The 19,255-nt window shown below is 36.0% G+C and overlaps 1 protein-coding gene across 2 annotated transcripts in view; it reads right to left on the minus strand.

Moving 5' to 3' along the window:
- LOC149084890 (carbonic anhydrase-related protein 10-like) overlaps window positions 1–19,255 on the minus strand; it is a 353,124-nt gene that overhangs the window by 69,925 nt on the left and 263,944 nt on the right. For both annotated transcript variants that reach the window (XM_089232625.1, XM_089232624.1), the window contains exon 7: window positions 7,005–7,159. In XM_089232625.1, coding sequence (XP_089088751.1) covers window positions 7,005–7,159 — 155 coding nt within the window. The remainder of the gene's footprint in view (window positions 1–7,004; window positions 7,160–19,255) is intronic.

Consider the following 19,255-nt stretch of genomic DNA (forward strand, 5'->3'; position numbering starts at 1 on the left):
TCGGGAAAGAACAGCGTTAAACGCGGGAAAACAGTTTCACCCGTATTTAACGCTGTTCTTTTCCAAATTCGTCTTTCCTGTTTTCGGATACGAATATCACTGTGAATATTTCACTTAGAAACATGGAATTATTTTTGTTGGCATCAGGAGAGAAAGGGCAACAAACTGCCCTTTCTAATTGAGAGTTAGAGGACGGGGGACCGTATGAAAATTTAGGTTTTTTTATTTTGTTACACACTGTATTTTCACTCTCACAACTGGTACAGGGTAATTTTTGAACACATGTTGAGTATTTCTTAAATTGGAATCATACCTCTACGACGCACGGTTGATGACATAGAGGCCGTGCTAGCACTTACAGGACACCCTGTATATACAGATGCATTATATATAATTCAGAACTTTCATCAATTTATTCCGGAATTTTCGTTTATTCTACAATTATTTCTTTCATTTATTCTAGTGGCTCTTAATCTCGTTGTATGTGTATGCAGTTTATTTTATGCGCGTTTATCTCATACAACATGCGAATGAAGTCATTGGCAACGTATGCAATGGCACCTATTGGGGATAATTGGCATTATTAATGTAGCTTTTCTTAAAGTCTATGTCATTTCATGCTTGTCTACGCTTACAGCGAACGCTCATTATTCCGAGAAAAATGGGTTTCTTAAATGTTGAACGATTCATTCTGTATACTTCATCGAGTCGCAGGAAAGAAATATGGAACACCGAAAGGCTTAAAAAATGCATAGATTTTTCCCGTGCATTTTTTTTTAATTTTAAGGTTCCCGTGATGAAATGATAATAGACAATTTAAATGTCAAATCACCATCGTATTGAAGAGTAAAAAAATATTCCAAAATTAGTTTTAAAATTGTTTTAGTGAAAAAAACAACAAATTTTTTTCCTGTTCTTTCTCTATTCTTTTATTTGGTATCCCCGTGAATTTGTCTTATAAGGCATGCCTCAAAAATCAATCATCCTTTCTCTCTTGTAGGAACTAGCTAATTACTATGACAACTTTACCGCAATTTTGACTGGAAAAAAAAACAAAATTCCGCAGGGATCAAAATGAATGGATTTTTTTTAACCGTGGGACAGAACAATTACACATGGGTGGGTTCCTAGGCAACACCCAAATGGCTCTGATTCTCAGTAATAAAAATGACGCAAGTTGATATTTTTCATTAAGAAATAATAACAGTAAGTAGAATTATATATATTATTCATTGAACAGTTTCAGAATATTTCTTTGAAATTAGGGTCAAAAATAACATGAACGGGTAGGGAAAAAAACCCCCCTCTAACATACTATGTATGTGTAGAAGGCGTAACACACTGAGAAAAAATCTAATCTAAAGGAAAAAATAAACGTTTGAGTGGCGTTCTATTTCCAGAAACCCTCAATTTGGACTGTCTTTTACGCAACGTATTTCATTCACTCGTGTTGAAACGATTTCCAAGCAAAAAAATATAGTCGTTCACATTCATCCGAATACTTGGTTTTTTAGGAGAAGGAGCTCCCGGACTACTGGCATCGTCTCCATCACGCAATAAAGATTGACGTGTAAATAAACATGAAAAAAAAAAATAAATAAATGAAAAATAAAGTAAAATAAAAAAACTTTTTTTTCTCTCTCTAACTCTCTCGACTATTTCTACCATTTTCAAATAATCATAGATTTCAAGTTGAAAATAAAAAACAGAGTACACAATGTCGGGAAAGTAAAAGACCTTATATATATATTTTTATTTTTTTTTTATTTGGAGATGGTTGTCGCGGTTACAGAGGGTATTTGCATTTAACAACGTTGACTGTTAGGTTTTTTCCCGCAAAAAGCGACATTTTTTGGTTGTTATGTAGGTGAATGCTGCCCACATTCAGGAGATTTGCTTTTTTTTTGTCTTTTTTTAAAATGTCATCTATTTTGCATACGTTTTTCAGAAAATTCGATTTATTCTCGTAACATTTATTTTAAAATTATGAAGTGCAAAAAAAATTCTTCAGAAAAGACATGTTTTAAATTCATTTTTCGTTTGGCATCTTTCACTGCATGAGTTCGAATCTTTATTGGCATAAGTACTAACATTTGCGAACGAAAGAGGTGCCAAACGACTGACACGCATGTGTGCAGCAAACAAAAGAGCTACAACGCAACAAATTGCAGCGCAATACAACTCAGGATAATCACGAAACGTATCCGTACGCTCTACAAGACGGATCTTAAAACGAATTGGTTGCAATATTCGGCGACCAACAAAAGTAAGCCACTTTGACTTCGCTGCAAAACCGAAGAAAACTTCTTCTGTGGGCTAGAGAATGCTGAAATTAGACACTTGACGAATGCAAAAGGTGGTCTGGTCTGTGATGAGTCAAGATTTTTTTCCATGACGTTGATGGGAGGATCCGTGTGTGGTGCAAGCAGCACGAAGCTATGGATCCGGCATGCCACATGACAACTGTTCAAGCGGGTGGCGGCGTAGTTACGGTTTGGGGAGCATTTTTCTGGTGTACTCTTGGTCCCTTATTTCCATTGGAAACACACGCCAATGCCATCGCCTACCTTTACATCGTTGCTGACCACGTGCACCCGCTTATGGCCATAATGTCTCCTGAAGATGACGGCTATTTCCAGCAGGATAATGCACCCTCCCACGGGGCTGGAATTATCCCAGATTGGTTTGAGGAACATGATACAGAATTTCAGTTGCTTCAATGACCTCCTCAGTCACCTGATCGCAACCCAACTGAGCATTTGTGGGACGAGGTTGAAAGCTGTGTTAAAAGCTCCGAAACGCCACCTTCTAATCTGAGGGAATTAAGAGCTGTTGTTTCGTTAGCATGGGTTAATATTCCTCCTCAAAACTTTCAGCAACTTATAGAGTCCATGCTTAGAAGAATATCTGCTGTCATCAAAGTCAGAGGGGGTCCCACACGATATTAGTGGTGAGCAGGGTGTTCCTAATTTTTTGGCCACTCGATGTATATGCAGTTAAAAAGATTAGATTAATGGTAAGAAACGAAAGAAATGACATTTGTAATTAGTTTTAAACTGTGTATTCTGGTTTAAGTAGCTCTTGTATGAATTAAATGACTACTGTATCACCCACACCAACTCCGTCCATATCGCCATACTGCAATTTTACTGCCGTTAACGAGTCGGGTTGGAAATGAAAGCGGTTATTGGTGGCCACCTCAAGCTCGTTAGGAAAAATATCTTGTTATACATTGCCGCTGTGGTGGTCGAGTGGTTATAGTGACGGACTCGCGATGCGAGGATCCGGGTTCGAACCCCACAGTGGCGGTCGGCTGAAGTTGGTTTTCTGTGGTTCCCACCTTCAAGGCGCAAATGCGAGCCGATCTCCCCGTTAAAAAGTCTCGCCACAGAGAGCAACAGTCCTACAACGATAAATCATTCAATCATAACACTTCACTCATAGTTAGAAAAATTGGTGGCAGATGGCAGCACTACACATAACAAGCATTACAGAGAAACAACAAAAAAACTTCACGTCAGGTTTCACTACACGTACACGCACATTCCCGCATGTACCGATTCGTTGGGGGATTCCGCGGGGGGTGTGTGGGCGGGGTGCATGTGTGGTGTAGTAGTAGTAGGTAGGGCTTCGAAAAAATGGCTCGGGGATCCATGATGTTCTTAAGTCGGCCACCTAGTTGGGCAGTTTGCCTGTTGTGGCGTTGTATTTGTATAATCTTCTCCCGGTTCACACATGGGACCTGGCGGCAACCATCACTTCACTCAGGTGCTCGAATTAACTTACTGTAGTTGGACGGCAATTAAAGAAATCGTAGCAGTCAATGTAAGAAAATACTTTTAGACACATCTCCAAGAACTGCCAATCCGTTGAGAATTGCCGAAGAATTGCCAATTAGTAGGAAAAAGGAGACCGAATTTCATTCAAATTCAAGGCTACAAAAGCGAAATCAGAGAACAAATATTCGTTAAATTTGAATCTATTTCATAAAAAAAATTAAATATTCATTATGAAGTCATGCAAATTATCTATATCCAATTTCGCGATTTCAGATAAATATTCAAGTAAGATGAATTATAAAATATTCATTGTAAATAATTAATTAACGTGAACATCGTGGACAAATGGAATACTTATATAAAAAAGTCTGGATGGGGAGGGGAAAAAAGTAAAAAAATACAGGAATTTCAGGTAAATACGAGTCATATGGTCATAATCTAATTTACCTGCGTTTTTTAGAAGATTCGATTCATTCTTTTGCAACAGATATTTTAATATTTTAAAATATACAAAGAAAGCAAGCACGCGCGCGCACACACGCACACACATATAAATTTGAAAACAAAATTGATGATGATAAAAAAGGGAATTTGAAAGCATTATATGAAAACTGAAAAATTCAAAATGGAAATAAATCGGAGAATTCAAAAATGAAATTAATCGAAGCCAATGTCTAGGGCTTTCTAAGAATTTTAAAATTATATTCAGGAAAGACATGTTTTGAATTAATTTCTTGTTTGGTATCCCTGACTGCACGAGTTTGAATCATCTTCACTGGCATAGGTACAACTATTTGTGGGATAGAATTAGCGTCTAGACGACTGTACATATATGTAGTTACCAAGATTAGTAAGTGGTCGGACACGGAAGAAATGTCGTTTGGAATTAGTTTTAAACGGTAAATTCTGGTTTAGTTAGCCTTTGTATGAATTTAATGACTAGTTAGGCGGAAATGACCAAATGAATGCTTATTTATTGCATAATGAGAATAGTTATATGAAAATACTCTATCAAGTGGAAAACATGATACTAAGGTTGAGGTATAAATGGCAGGCCATGACGAATCGAAAAAATCGAAATTCTCTGGTGCCGATAATCGGCACCAGAGAATTTCTAACAACTATGCCACACACTTGTTGTGTTATATAGGCGTTGCCGACCGCAGCGCCATACTCTGATTGGTTCCATATCTCTTTATTTGCATACGCATGCCTGTACCAGTTTTTTTGGCTCTTCAGTTTACTTCATTATGTGTGTGTGTGTGTATATATATATATATATATATATATATATATTATTTCTAGTTATTGTAATTGCATTTTTAATTAGGGGTTGCTGTATTCAAGAAATATATGACATCCATATTTGTTATGGGCATCGTTGTCTTAACTACCTCGTTGGACATTTTGCCTGTTGTGGCCTAGTATTTGTATTTGATAGTAGAGCGCTCTAGTTGAACGTCTTTTATACCCTAATATTGCACATGCAAACGGGGCTACAATTGTTCAAAATGGGTTTGGTGCCCTTTGATTGCATAAAATATTAATATGGCAGAAATAATATAAGTCAAATAATAAATTTCAATCATATCTAACGTAGCTAAAAGTTAATTTAGAAAAATATTGAAAATAATTCTATTTACTTTCGCAAGCAAAAACCGAGACAAACAAGCACCCCGAAATCCTTTTTCGGGTCAAGGCGAAAAATAGCGAGAAACCGGGCCACGCAATATATATGTATATAATATTTTATGCACATATTACATGTATAAAAAATGAAAACTGAAATCTTCATGCTAATTTAAACGCATTCGAATTTCTTCGAATCTTCTCAGAAATAGGTCGAAAAAACGAGATAAAAGAATTGAAACATTACCACGAATAATGATAAGGAAAAAAAAATACAAGCAAGAACTAAAAGGAAGAAAAAAAGATTAAAGAATGTGGAAAAAAAGACTGTAAAAGAAGGAAAGTCTGTCTGGATCAGTTGAAGACATATAAGAGCATCGAGTTTATCAGCTGACACGTGTTTCTGGTTGAATGTAGTGAGACGTTCCTCTGAAACTCTCACGAGTACAGATTAGGAGCAGTTGGGTATCCATCACACCTCTTTGATTCGGAAGGAAGATAAAGGGATAGAAGTGGGTTAAAAAAAAGAGATAAAAGTAAAGAAAAAAAGACAACAAAAAATAAGAGTCGTGGACTATGTGCTCTTTGAGTCGACTTTGCAATGAGGGGCTCGAAGATTGAGTGAGCAACTGGAGAAGGATAAGAAAAGCAACCAAAGAAATGAACAGAGCAAATGTTTGAGAAGTGAAAAAGGATTCCAGAAATCGCATTGACTCTGGTCACAAATCTAAGAAATCTTGAAAATATATTGTTCAAAGCCCTTGTTCGTCGAAGCATCCCTCCACTATTTTATTCAACCCATAAAGCACGTTAGCGTGAAATCGCATTTCTCCCTCGGAATTCGTGACTTTAAATATTAGACTTTAAATTTATTTTATTCGTGGCAACCGAATATTTTATGGCTTTTCGAAATTTTTCCCATAAGAATCATTGAAACAATATTATTCCAGAAGATTCATTCATTAATATATAAATATTTGAATTGTTTACAGATTCAATTCAGTGAAAGGGTGAAAGGGTTAGGAAAAATCATATTAAAATTGAAAAGAACGATTATGATATTGTATAGTCAGATTCAACGTTAATCTCTTGAATGCTTTTCTATCGCGATTCATCTGAAAAGGTTCTTTAGTCATAAACTCGCGAAAATCTAAAGATTAATTTAATTATCCATTATGATAAAAGGGACAATACAAGTTTGTTCTAATCATTCATAGTAGAAGCAGTCATTCTTTTTAGTCATTGCTACGCTTATAATCACCTTTCGTTGATAAGTCGTGAGAGAATAAAGAACTCATCAACTTTGCAACATCGAGTATTTTGCTAGTCAGACGTCCCATTAATTATTAAACACAATGACAAAGTTTTCGGTGCAGTGAAATATTCCGATCACGAAATTAATTCACAGCCAATTAGCCGGAAAATTACTTCGTGTCACGTAGTAACACATAAAACGGAGAGATAGACGAGAGGCATTTTGAAGGCGACGAACTACTACTACTAACTACTAGTTTTGCTACTACTTGCAAGAAAATAAAGAACAGAAAAGAAACGACACACAACAGAAAAAAAAGTAAAAACTCTGAGATACCATACCTGCTGTTTAGTTATGTAAATGGGCTTATTCATCACAATCCACGTCACAGTTTCATAACATCCAGGCATTGTCGTTGATCCCTCGTATGTCATGTAGTATTCCGTGTCTGGAAGTAGCTCACGCAACGACAAATATCTTAGTTGAGCTTCTTGTCCTGTAAACACAAGACAAAGAATTCTAGAATTTTCCAAACTACTTGTAGTCGCGGAAAGAAAAATATTTTCAGTTAGATGACGTATGTGTGCTGAAATACCTCTCTTCCACTTTCATCATTACAGCGACATTTGGTAAAAATAAAATACTGTATTACTTATAATATAATACATATTCCTACAGATTTACATACTAGTAAAAATGTACAGAATGTTCAAGAATTCCGCCACTAAAATGAGAGGCGCGATAGTATGCGCCAAGGAAAATGATACACACGATCGCAAGTTTTGACGTGTATACGTTCTTTGTGCCTGCCTTTGCGTGGTAGGTACTTTTTCTTTCAAACCGAACACAACTCCGGTCTATTGCCAAGAGCAATTTACTACAAATACAACGCCACAACAGACAAAATGCCCAACGAGGTGGCTGATAAAAAGATGCCCATAAAAATATGGTTGTCATATATTTCAAAAATACAGCAACCCAATTAAAAATGCAATTAACACAAATTATAAACAATATATACACATGATAAAATATTATACAACGCCCATAAAGAATACTTATGGTTGTCTTATTCTAAGAATGGATAGCTTCTCGATTTACCCCAACATGTTTATCGTATTTCTTTTTAAACGTGTCAATTGTGTTACAATTTACTACCTCCGGGGGTAAGCTATTCCATTTATTAACAACCCTAATAGAGAAAAATTCCCTGCGACACCATAGCCTTGCATTGTCCCTCACCAATCGATACTGGTGTCCCCTTGTGAAAGCAGTCGATTGGCGGTGTACTAAAAGTTCATGGTCCATCCTATCCATACCGTTGAAAATTTTGAACACTTCGATCATATCTCCCCGACATCTGCGTCCATCCAATTTAAACATATTAAAAAAATGAAGTCTCTCTTCATAATTCAAGCCCTGTGTGCCAATAAGGACACGCTCTCTGCACCCCTTTAACCAAGTCTATGTCCCTCTGTAGGTATGGTCTCCAAAACTTTACAGCATACTTCAGTCCAGGACGAACAGGAAAGCTTTGGAAAAGCGGAAGAATGACTTTAGGAGAACGCGAAGAGACCTTTTTGAATATGAAATCAAGCATTCTGTTTTCTTTTTTGACCACCGCTGCACAATGTTCAGAAAACCTAAGTCGCTCGTCAATAAGAATTCCCAAATCGGTGACCCTAGTTGCATGCGGGATAGTGATACCATTCAACTCGTAAGAGAAACGTCGGTTGTTCGAACCAAAATGAGCGACCATGCACTTATCTACGCTAAACGTCATGCTCCATTCATTTGCCCATGCTGCAATCCTGTTTAAGTTGGCCTGGAGCAACTCCCTATCGCTTTCATTCCCGATTACCCCCATTAGCTTCACATCATCTGCGAATTTGCTAGTAATCCCATCGATACCTTGATCGAGTTTGTCGATAAAAAGTGAAAAAAGTATGGGGCCAAGGATTCTTCCCGGAGGAACTCCACTTGTGACGTCTGTCCAACCAGAGAATTCCCCGTTCACCATAACTCGTTGCGACCTATCTCTTAACCACGATTCTATCCAATTCAGCAAGTTGCCCCCTATTCCAATCTCGTGTAAACGCTTCAAGAGTTTGCCATGTTGGACCCGATTGAATGCCTTCTGGAAATCAAGGTAAACAACGTCGACATTTTTGCTCTTACCCAAAGCCTTAGTCACGTAATCATAGAAGCAAAGGAGGTTAGTTACACATGACTTCCCCTTCCTGAACCCATGCTGATTATCCGAAAATACATTATTCTCGTCTATCCACTACATTTATATAAGTAACTACAGATTGAGTTGTGCTGGAAATGTTGGTGTTTGTGCTTAACAGTCTGAGGGCGTATTGATTCTGAGTGTTGTTGATTTTTCAGTGCTGCCTTTTGCGTGGTAGGTACGAACATAATGAAATTGGTATCACCGGATCTGTTTTTGGAATAGCTAACAGACCATACCAATGTTGTCGTTTTGCGTTACAAAACCCATGATACAAAGCGTAAAAAATCTTTGCTACGAATACGGGTAGCGAGCCTGTTGCCCAGACAGGAAGAGCGATGAAAACCAGTGTAGCATGATTCGATTTGTCTCAAAATGTGTAACAGATGAACCCCACACTCTTTTAAATTGCCCTCCTTTATTTTAATTAAAGGATTAATTTAAAGAAGGCGAGGAGTCTTCCCTTCCTCTCAAACCATGTATGGAATTTCCCTGTAGAATGTGAGAAAGGTTGCCATATTTTGGCGACTACTGAAAAGGAATAATGGAGGTATCCCTCTAATAAGTGGGCTGTGACCCTGGATTCTATCGGAAAAAATGTGCCCTATCATCCCTCTCATTTTAGAGGTAGAGTTCTGGAACACCCTGTATGTTTGTGTGTGCATCGGCCAATAAAAAGGGTGTATGATGATTTTGTTTTCTTAAAAAAGACTACTGAGAAAAAAAGAATTAACATAATATCAATCAACAGGATGTCCCCAAAATATCTACTTGAATTCATTACAGAATGAATCCATGTATTTATTCGATTTACGATATACATGCAGCATATTTAGTCAACTCAACTTATTTCATTGCGAGGTCAAGGCCGTTCAATCACAGATTTTTAATTTTTTGTTGCAAGAAATTTTAAGAAAAAGAAATCGAGGGGAAAATATGCGGAAATTTTTAAAATATTGAGAATCAGTTAACACTTTAACCGGCATAGTGGAAATCACTAAACCCTCTATAAAATACCGTATCTATTTTTACAAAGTGAGGTTTTCTTCCGATTTTCAGCCGGTGAGAGGGTTGAAAGTGTTCTGTTATCTCGAATTTTCTCGCACAAATTTTAATGGGTATCAACTCTTTTTCGACTTTTTCCTGTTAAAAAAAAGATTTATGAAACATGATGTTAAGAATTTTTATTGATTTTAATCAATTATTTGTGTGTGTGGAAATCAGTTTACAATAAAAAGCCGAGAACATGGACGTTTCATCCCAGAAGAGGAGCGTTGTTTCGGTGTATCTATAGCGTTAAATGTGCATATGGTGTTAAATACTACGTGTTCAGTTGGTGCTCTTATCAATCCTCAAATTGCCATGTCATGTATATGAATGTATATTTGTGTTGTGTTGATCTATTTCTCGTATGGCGTGACTTTTTTCAAAATGAACGAAGACCCGAAATTGTACAAGCCTCGCGTGAAATTCCGGATCACATTTTTTTATGGATTTGGGACATGACAGCGATGATTTTTTTTTTTTTTAATATTTTGCTGTTGACTAGTCTTCACTCCTACCCAATAGTGATTCAGCCGATTTAATGTAAAGTTTGTGAAATAAGTAACACACACACAAATACATGTTCCAAGCGACAGTGCTGTCGAGTTGCGGAGTCAAAACTGAATTTGGCGGGAATGTGCGAATTTCCAAAATGTAGGAAATGACATTTGAATGTTTACTCTAACCATAATGCTCTATGAGTGGCATTTTCCTAAAATGCTTTGTAACATGCGTTCTAATAGGAGTTAAGCATTTGCGTTTCTGGTAAAACTTAAATAGCAAAATAAGGGATCCAAAGCTGATGAACCCAGAAAGTGAAAATTTTCACATTCATGCTTCTGGTATGAGGGGGAACGACACCATACCTGAACGCTGTAAAAATGTATATAAAAGCAGTTGTTTATGTTAATTATTTCTCATACATATAATAAAATAGTTTCAAAAATGATAAATCTCTCCTTTCTCTCACGTTTTCCTTATACGTTTTTAAATGAAAGGTTACTTTCACATAAATGTCACATATGTGAAAAGAAAATCCATCTGGATGGAATCACGAAATGTTCCATAAGAGGAAAATAATACATATGGAATAGATATGAATACAAATGTTTTAAAGGGAGAAACCGCTAAACTTATAAGATGTGATTTTGTTTCTCGAAGACAATATATCATTCGCATAATGTTGAAAAAAAAGCAGGCAAACAAACAAAACTGTCAGAGTATAATGAGGAAGGCTTATGCCTGCATTGACGTCAGTCGGGATCTATGCAACAAGGCAATGAAAGGTTTTCAACAATACGATCCTCATATACAACTCGAAATAAACATGATAAATGAGAATTAAATACTTTTTATTTTACCAGCATCCGCTGACAGAAAGCATTAAGATGTCTTTTAAAATTCTAACGAGGATCTAAGTTATCATTCTTGCGTTGAATAATTTTATTTAGCCTCTGTTTACATTTTTATCCGTTCATATTTGTTTTTTTAAGGTGCGACAAGTGAAGACATTCTATCGATTATCGGAGAATAATAATGAACTCCAAACGAATAATGACTCCATAAAAATAACTAGGTTGTTTAAAAATAACAATTATTAGAAATAACAAAAATTTGGCCGCAAGTTCTGATTTTGATAAAAATGTGAAATGATGCGAATAATATTTGAAGCAATAACTGTTTCGTGTATTATGCTCATGTCTAGGTTAATCATATTTCTTGAGAAAAGTACGGGAATTTGCCAGTTGTCACCAAAAATGATGCCGAAGGTAAGCAAAAGTTTTTGCTAAAATCACCAAAAAACCACCAATTGCGTGAAATGAGGCACTACTGCACAAATCATAGTGGATTAAAATAAATTCTACGAAGAAAACGTTTGACACGACGAATAGATTTACTTTATTTTTTTTTGCCGGGAAGAGTTTCGGATAGAAAAGTGGCTTGTCTCCACCGGGAATCGAACCCCAGCTTCCTTGCAATCCGATCAAGCACGCTATCCACTGCACCAGTGACACAACTCCCGTCACTGCGGCCGGACTGCAAGGAGATACAGGTTTGATTCTCGGTGGGGACTAACAGCTTTCCTTTATCTCGGCACTTAACATCCAGAAAATCTCTTTTTTCAATGTGTTGTAAGCTGGAATAGTAACATCTTATTTTATCATCTTTAACATCTTACTTATCCTTACATCTATATCTACGTTAAATGTATGTGTTGTTAATGTTGTGAATGTTCATGTTTATAGTCATAATTATTATAATATAATTTATATAAGTCACTCAATTAATTTCAATCTTCGATATCAGTAAAAAATAATAAGTGGACACTTCGTTGAAAATATGTTAAAAATGGGTCATTTCTATGAAAAAGGCGGGATAGTCTAAACTACGGGAATGTCCTGGAAAGTACGGGTCATATCGTCATTTTAGTGCTGTATTGATATTTTATATTATCGATCCATGTATAAACTTGCGCAGAAGAATCGAAATTTAGCGCTTTTTGCTAAAAAGTTCGAACTGAAATTAAAAATGAATGATATAAATCAACGTCATCTTATGTGTGAATATTTATTTACTTGACCAATAGTCCTGGTACAATTGATTAAGGGGTGTCGTTTTAACTTGGTAAAAAATCGTTTTTACGTGGAAATACACTCTTTTGCAAAAAAAAAAAAAAAAAAAAAAAAAAAAAAAAAAAAAAAAAAAAAAAAAAAAAAAAAAAAAAGAAGCACGCCTAAAAATAATCCGACCATCTCGAAATTTCGCATGCAAATACCTTTATGCCAAGTGTGCAAATGATTGAATTTTCAAGGCCAATGAATGTTAACTTTTAACTTCAGTCATAGCGCACATTTCTACTGCTCAACTAGCATAGAATAAAACAGGTAACAATCGCAGCTAGTTTACCTTTTCACGTTGTCGGCGTTGCAGTTACCTGGAGAGACATAACCAATAATGTCGTTACGACGTTGTCGAAGACCTTATAGCCAATTGGACGACTTTGAACGTGGTCGCATAGTCGGGATGCATGTACTGGCTGGTCATACCAAGCAATAGGCCGCCACCTACACCCTACGGACACGGCCGTGCAAAGGTGCTAGCAGCAAAGGTTGCTGCTCGGAACTCATCAGCGGAATGAAGGCTCTGGCAGGCCAAGGTGTGTGAATGTGAGGCAAGACCGGACAAACTGCCCCAACGGCATCATTGCCCGCTATGCAGACTCTTCCAAGGTACCACGGGTAGTATAGAAGAGTGAGCGTAACCCCGCCTCAGCCAAGCGCCGTGAGATGGTGGTTTGCTGAGGCAGGGTTACGCTCACAGCTGCCTTTAACCCCACAATATCGGCGCAGAGTCGTCTAAAGTGGTGTCGTTGTCGATCATCATGACTGCCAACAGCAGACTGGCATTACATAGTGTTCAGTGATGAATCCCGTTTCAGTCTTCGAGCAGATGACCATCGAACCCGTGTGTGGAGGGAGTCGGGGGCAGTGGTCCCAATCAGCCTTTGTTTTACAGAGGCATGCAGCCATTATACCTGGTGTGATGGAGTAGGGTGCTATCTCTTACGATAACAGGTCGCCTCTAGTCATCCTGCGTACAACTTTAACAGCTCAACGATATGCTGATGACATTCTGTGGTCGGTTGCGTTACCCTTTATGGCACGTCATTCTGGAGAAATTTTCAACAAGATAATGACAGGCCCCATACGGCTCGCATATCTCTGGACTGCCTCCGTGCTGTTTATACTCTTCCTTGGGCATCAAGGTCACCGGACCTTTCACCAATCGAACATGGTAGGTCTCGAGATTCGGACACCCCAAAATGTCGCAGATCTGGAGTAACAATTGATGAATGCTTGGAAGAATGTATCGCGAGATGAGATTAGGAATCTTTATCACTCCTTTCATCGACGTATACAAGCATGCATTGCCGACGGGGGGGGGGGGGTTTGCCAATTACTGATTTTAACATTCAATGCGCAATTGCTAGCCATTGATGAATCTTACGACTTCGAATTTTCAATCACATTTCATCATCTATGTATGAGCTTTACACATTTAATTTCAATAAAAACAGTCACTTTCTTTATCGTGACTTTGTTTTTTTGCAAAAAAGTGTATTATTAAAGATATTATTTATTCATTGATTTATTTCTATTTTTTGCCACACATGCCTGATTGGGTAGGACATCCTATGCCAGTACAAAGTTTACATATCTCCAATATTCATTATTTTTTAAATTTTCAAAAAAGTGCATTAAAAAACAACTTGCGCGACCCCACACTCTTATTGATGTTATGATAAAATAACATAACATCAATAAAATTGAATAAAAATTAATTCAAAATAAAGGAAGCTGCGTACTTTATAAAACGACGAAAAAAATTTGAAATCCATTCATTCAAAAAAACTTGGCTTATAGAATTTTTAAAAAAGTTAAAAAGTTCCATTTTGAATAAAATTGGGACGGTAAAATCTAAATATTTTTCATCATTTTATGAACTGATGAGTTTCCTTTATTTTGAATCATTTTCAATTACATCGATTTCATGCAATTCTATCATGCGCGCAAGCTGTTAATATATATTAATGTATATTTTTGAAAATTTGCAAAACAATTATGTATTGGAGATATGTAAAATTTTATTATAGCACACACAGGATAGCATATACAATTAAACATATGTGGTGAAAATTTGAAATAAATCAATCGTTTTTTTAATAATATTTTCACATATGAAAGCTTTTTACCATGTTAAAAGGTAGGAGGCCCCTAAAAGAAGATTTAGTTGAACTATATAGAAAAGTAATGAAAATTACAAAAGTAGCAATGCATTTTTTATGCTCCAAATAATTATTATGCCTTAGTTATGGAATATAACACATACAATCATAATATTCAAGGAGATGTTTCGAAATATTTGTATTTGCATAGCTAATATTTTAACTGAAGCAAGTATATAAAAGACAGCGGCAAAGGGTTGATTCTGTACTTCATACTAAGATCGCTTAAATAGTTGATCCGCATTAAACTGTATCATTTCGCGTCTTAATTTAGTGCTCTAAACATGGTGGTTCCGCTTCTGTTTCTGTTTAAGCTCCGCCAGCCAGTTTATAGTAGTGGCCAAAGCTCTTCTTAACTAAACTGCAGAACGCCATTCTCTCTCTATATGTATGTCTCAAAGCTCGCCACCATGTTGCATTATTATGCCTTCATTGCATTATTCACGCTTTAGTGACCTGCGATGCTTATTTTGTTCGGGAGCTGGCAACCTAGTGTTGATTAGAAAGCTATTTAATGTAATTAATTATTCAGCAAGGCGTTCATCTGCGAAGATGTTTCGCTCGGGTTAATAATTTGCCGCATGCTGGACTTTATGTTCGCCTTCTCTCCGCTTGATAAGCGAAGACATCCCTCGCCATCTGGTACACGGTTTTCCCGTCGTACATCCTCTCTACTATGTATTACACAATGCTAGAATTAATTCTTTACTGACATTTTCCTGACAAATATTGAGCAAGTTATTAGCTTTTACACTGTTATCGTAATTGTTGCATGTAGACAAAGTCATGTACCTAGACACAGTACTCGAAAAGTCTGACAGAAGAAGTAATTCTGGGCCATTATTCCATTCATGTTCAGCTTTAAAATGATAAACTCGATCGTATTATATTAATCTAGTTCAGTAAAGTTTTAGCAAGTGAGCAAGCAGGAAAGATATCGGTTTTTCGGTACTGTAACAACCACAAGAGAAATCTCGACTTGCATTAAGGATAAAAAAAAGAATCACGTAGCATGGGGTATAGGGCTTTAATATTTTCTTGGGCCGTTGACAAAACAACAGGAGTCAGGATAAAGACCATGTTTTCTACGTCACTGGCTGCAGTCTTAGGATCGCGCCAGCTGGCACTTGCAGTATATTTCGCCTGCGAGTACAAACGGTTAGCTTGCAAATCAGATTACATTTTCCAGTCTTTTGCCACCATTCTGGAAGTGAGGAAGTTACAATCTGTTACTTAGTCGTAAGTAATTATATTTCTTTTCTGGGTGAGACCGTCCATTCCCACCAAAAAAAGAAACGAAATTAAACTGACATATTACTTTCGCTTCTTTAACTTATTTTATTTTTTCTCCCTTCGAGATTGTCCACTGTCTCCATAGACAGTCTATTTACCTAAAATACTCTTTTTTTCTCGTTTTTTTAACTAGTTGTCACGAAACACTGTGTGCGATCCCAGTCCTCATTTAGTTCCTTTTTTTTTTGCTGTATATACGTCCAAAATAAAAAAGTTCCTGATTTTCGCTGCTATCTCGTTGGATAGTATCGATTCGTTTTACTGAAAGAAATTCATTTTTTTTTTCAATCGAATAAAAAGAAAATGAAAAAAAAAATCATTTTTCGGTGCATTTCACATTTTTTTATTTCATTTTACGTTTTGGACTTCATTAGAGATTCTCCAGCGCATTGCTGTGGAAAATACGATCGTTACCGAGGTCATTGGTAGAGGGAGATATGCTGAGCGAAAGCATTAAATGACTCATTAGAATTTATTAAATCAGGTATTTCTGAATAAAATCCGGAATGAAATTGCATTTTTATTATGTGTATAATAAATGAGCATATTTTAATCTTTGATAGATTTTCTTCGAAATAGTTGCTTGTGTGCGTGGACCTTGTAATTGAGGAAAAAAATAATGTAAAGAAAGCATGAAGAAACGTGTGTCGTAAGGACATTGACCATTATCTATATCCTTGAAAAGTTCGTTTTTTTCGAGTTTTCCTCTCATTCAGTGTTTTATTCCTGGTATTTCAGAAAAGACTAACTTTAAAATGATATGGAAATAGTGATAGATACACACACGCAACAAGTACCGATGATGGGCAGGCTTGAATTTTAAATACACCTTTGCAAAAGTAATTACAGGTTTAACTAACAGATAGCACCACAGTCGCTTTCCTTCATGACTTCTTTCTGTGGAGCCATTTGAAGACGATTTTTTCAGTTCGATCAGTTGTTTTATGAGATAAAATCATCTCTTGCAGGAAAGTGGCTTCAAACTTCATTCTTCGGATCATTTCGGATCCATCTCAACGTGAGATTTGATCTAAATGTGTGAAAGACAATGCCACTAACTATTTAAAGGACTGTGACACCAGCTATTTGTCAAGTTTATTACTAAGTTCTAAAGTTATTACTAAGTTCTAAAGTTATTACTAAGTTATCTAAAGTTATTACTAAGTTATCTAAAGTTATTACTAAGTTATCTAAAGTTATTACTAAGTTATCTAAAGTTATTACTAAGTTATCTAAAGTTATTACTAAGTTATCTAAAGTTATTACTAAGTTATCTAAAGTTATTACTAAGTTATCTAAAGTTATTACTAATTTCACAAACCAGCGTATTTGAAATTTTAGTTCTTTCTTTCAAATCTTCTGATCTTTCTATCATTTTTTCCAGGTTATATCATTTCAAAGTTGGAGAGTTTTTGATGAAACAACTGCATTAGTATTGAACTGAACTTCAAGCAACTCACACACGTCAGAAAATTTAATATAAGACCTACACAAGATATATAATGATTTCAATGATACCAAAAAATCAAAATTCTTTAAAGCTTTAAAAAAAAAGACGAATCGCGTAATTCCTAACATAGAAAAGGTCAGTTACATATTATTTTTCGTATTATTTTAAAAAGCTTTTAAAAACTTGTTGATAAACTTCATTGATATTCGTATCAGTAAATAGTATTTCTCAGTCTCAAAATTATTGTTTAATGTTATCTGCATGCATGCTGGAAATGTAGACAATAAGGTTCAATTATTTTACACATAAACTGTGAAGAATTAACGAAACTTCTGAAGTTCAATGTTTCCATATTTTTGAATATATATTCAGGTACAGACTGAAAATGAAATACATTCACGTATAGATTTTGTGGAAGCGTATTCCGCTACACATCGGAATAGCTCATCTGAACCCGACTAGCATGGAGTGAAGTTGCTTAAGATGCAGAACAAGGCAGTCGGATGGTGCTTTGGAAACTTCTCATCGAATTGAAAACGTGATCAGGATGACAAATATCGATTGTTCGTGTCCTGGCAGTAGTAGTCATTGCCTTGCGATGTCTGGTCAAACGTCACCTAAAGTGGGTGATCGTTGTTATCATCGTAAGCAGATGATTTTGGAAGGAATATCTTCAAAAGATTAAGCTGCTTCTCATTGAAACTATCTGATTAAATGATACATACATAAATGTAACAATCTAGGTACTAGATTCTAGGACAGTGTTATTTCTAGATTACGAAGAAGTCATATGCTGGAGTTCTTAATACCAAATATATACGATTACATGGATGCTATTTTGGATTTTTTTTCATTTATTAATTATAGGAAAATGGAGCAAAATATTGAAGATTGTATCATATCCGAAAAAAACAATATTGCGTAGAGTTGCCTTTAGTTAGATAAAATTCAAAATTTGATAGCAGCGTAGTTCAAATTCCGGAATATCTAGTATGGAAAGGAACCCTATATCATCAACTTGCTTGGGGCCTGTGATTCACTTGAGACTACATTGATTGAAAAATTGAAATTATTTCCATGAGAAAGAGAGAGAGGAGAGGTATGACAAATAGCTCCAATTAACATCCGAAAAAAACTTTAGACGTTCTCAAAATGTGCGTCACTACTCCTAAAGTCGTCATCGACCTTTGCCAGGGGTGTCGTGGCGAGATGAAGATATTGATTTGTGTGCCTATTTATGCTTTTAAGTGTTTTTTTTTATATAAGAAACTATCTACCAATCTATTCTGGGGAGCCACAGATTAACCATGAATTGGGTAAACGACCCGCGAGTGACAAATGTTTGAGTATCCCTGCCTTAAGCGGTATTATTATTTTTACTATCCCCGCTTTAAAAATGCCATGCATTTTCTCAAGAAAAATGCTTTTTCATTATATTGTGCACGTGCAAGTATTTCCCTTCAATTCAGATGAGAAACAATCTGTCTTCGTCATATTATCATAAGCCATAAAGAGACATTTAAAGAGGCGAGATATCTCGGCATGCTCAGTGAAAGTGTTAAATTTTGAATTAAAAAAAAACTACGATTTGAAAATTAAATTTTTTGTCAACGTTTATCAGAAATTATAGCTATCCATTTCTTCTACAGTTGGCACATCGAAATGTTCTGAATCTATCAGCAAGTATATCAATGTGTTTACTAGTATAATCAGAATTAAAATTGGACCTTAGCTCTCACTTTATAAAACAAAGCATATTTGGGGAAATAAATGAAAAAAAACCAGA

This window comes from Pholcus phalangioides, unplaced genomic scaffold, assembly GCF_987345545.1.
Source record: "Pholcus phalangioides strain wild (caught in Gottingen) unplaced genomic scaffold, Ppha-v1.0 ptg000007l_1, whole genome shotgun sequence".
Taxonomy (NCBI): Eukaryota; Metazoa; Arthropoda; class Arachnida; order Araneae; family Pholcidae; genus Pholcus; species Pholcus phalangioides.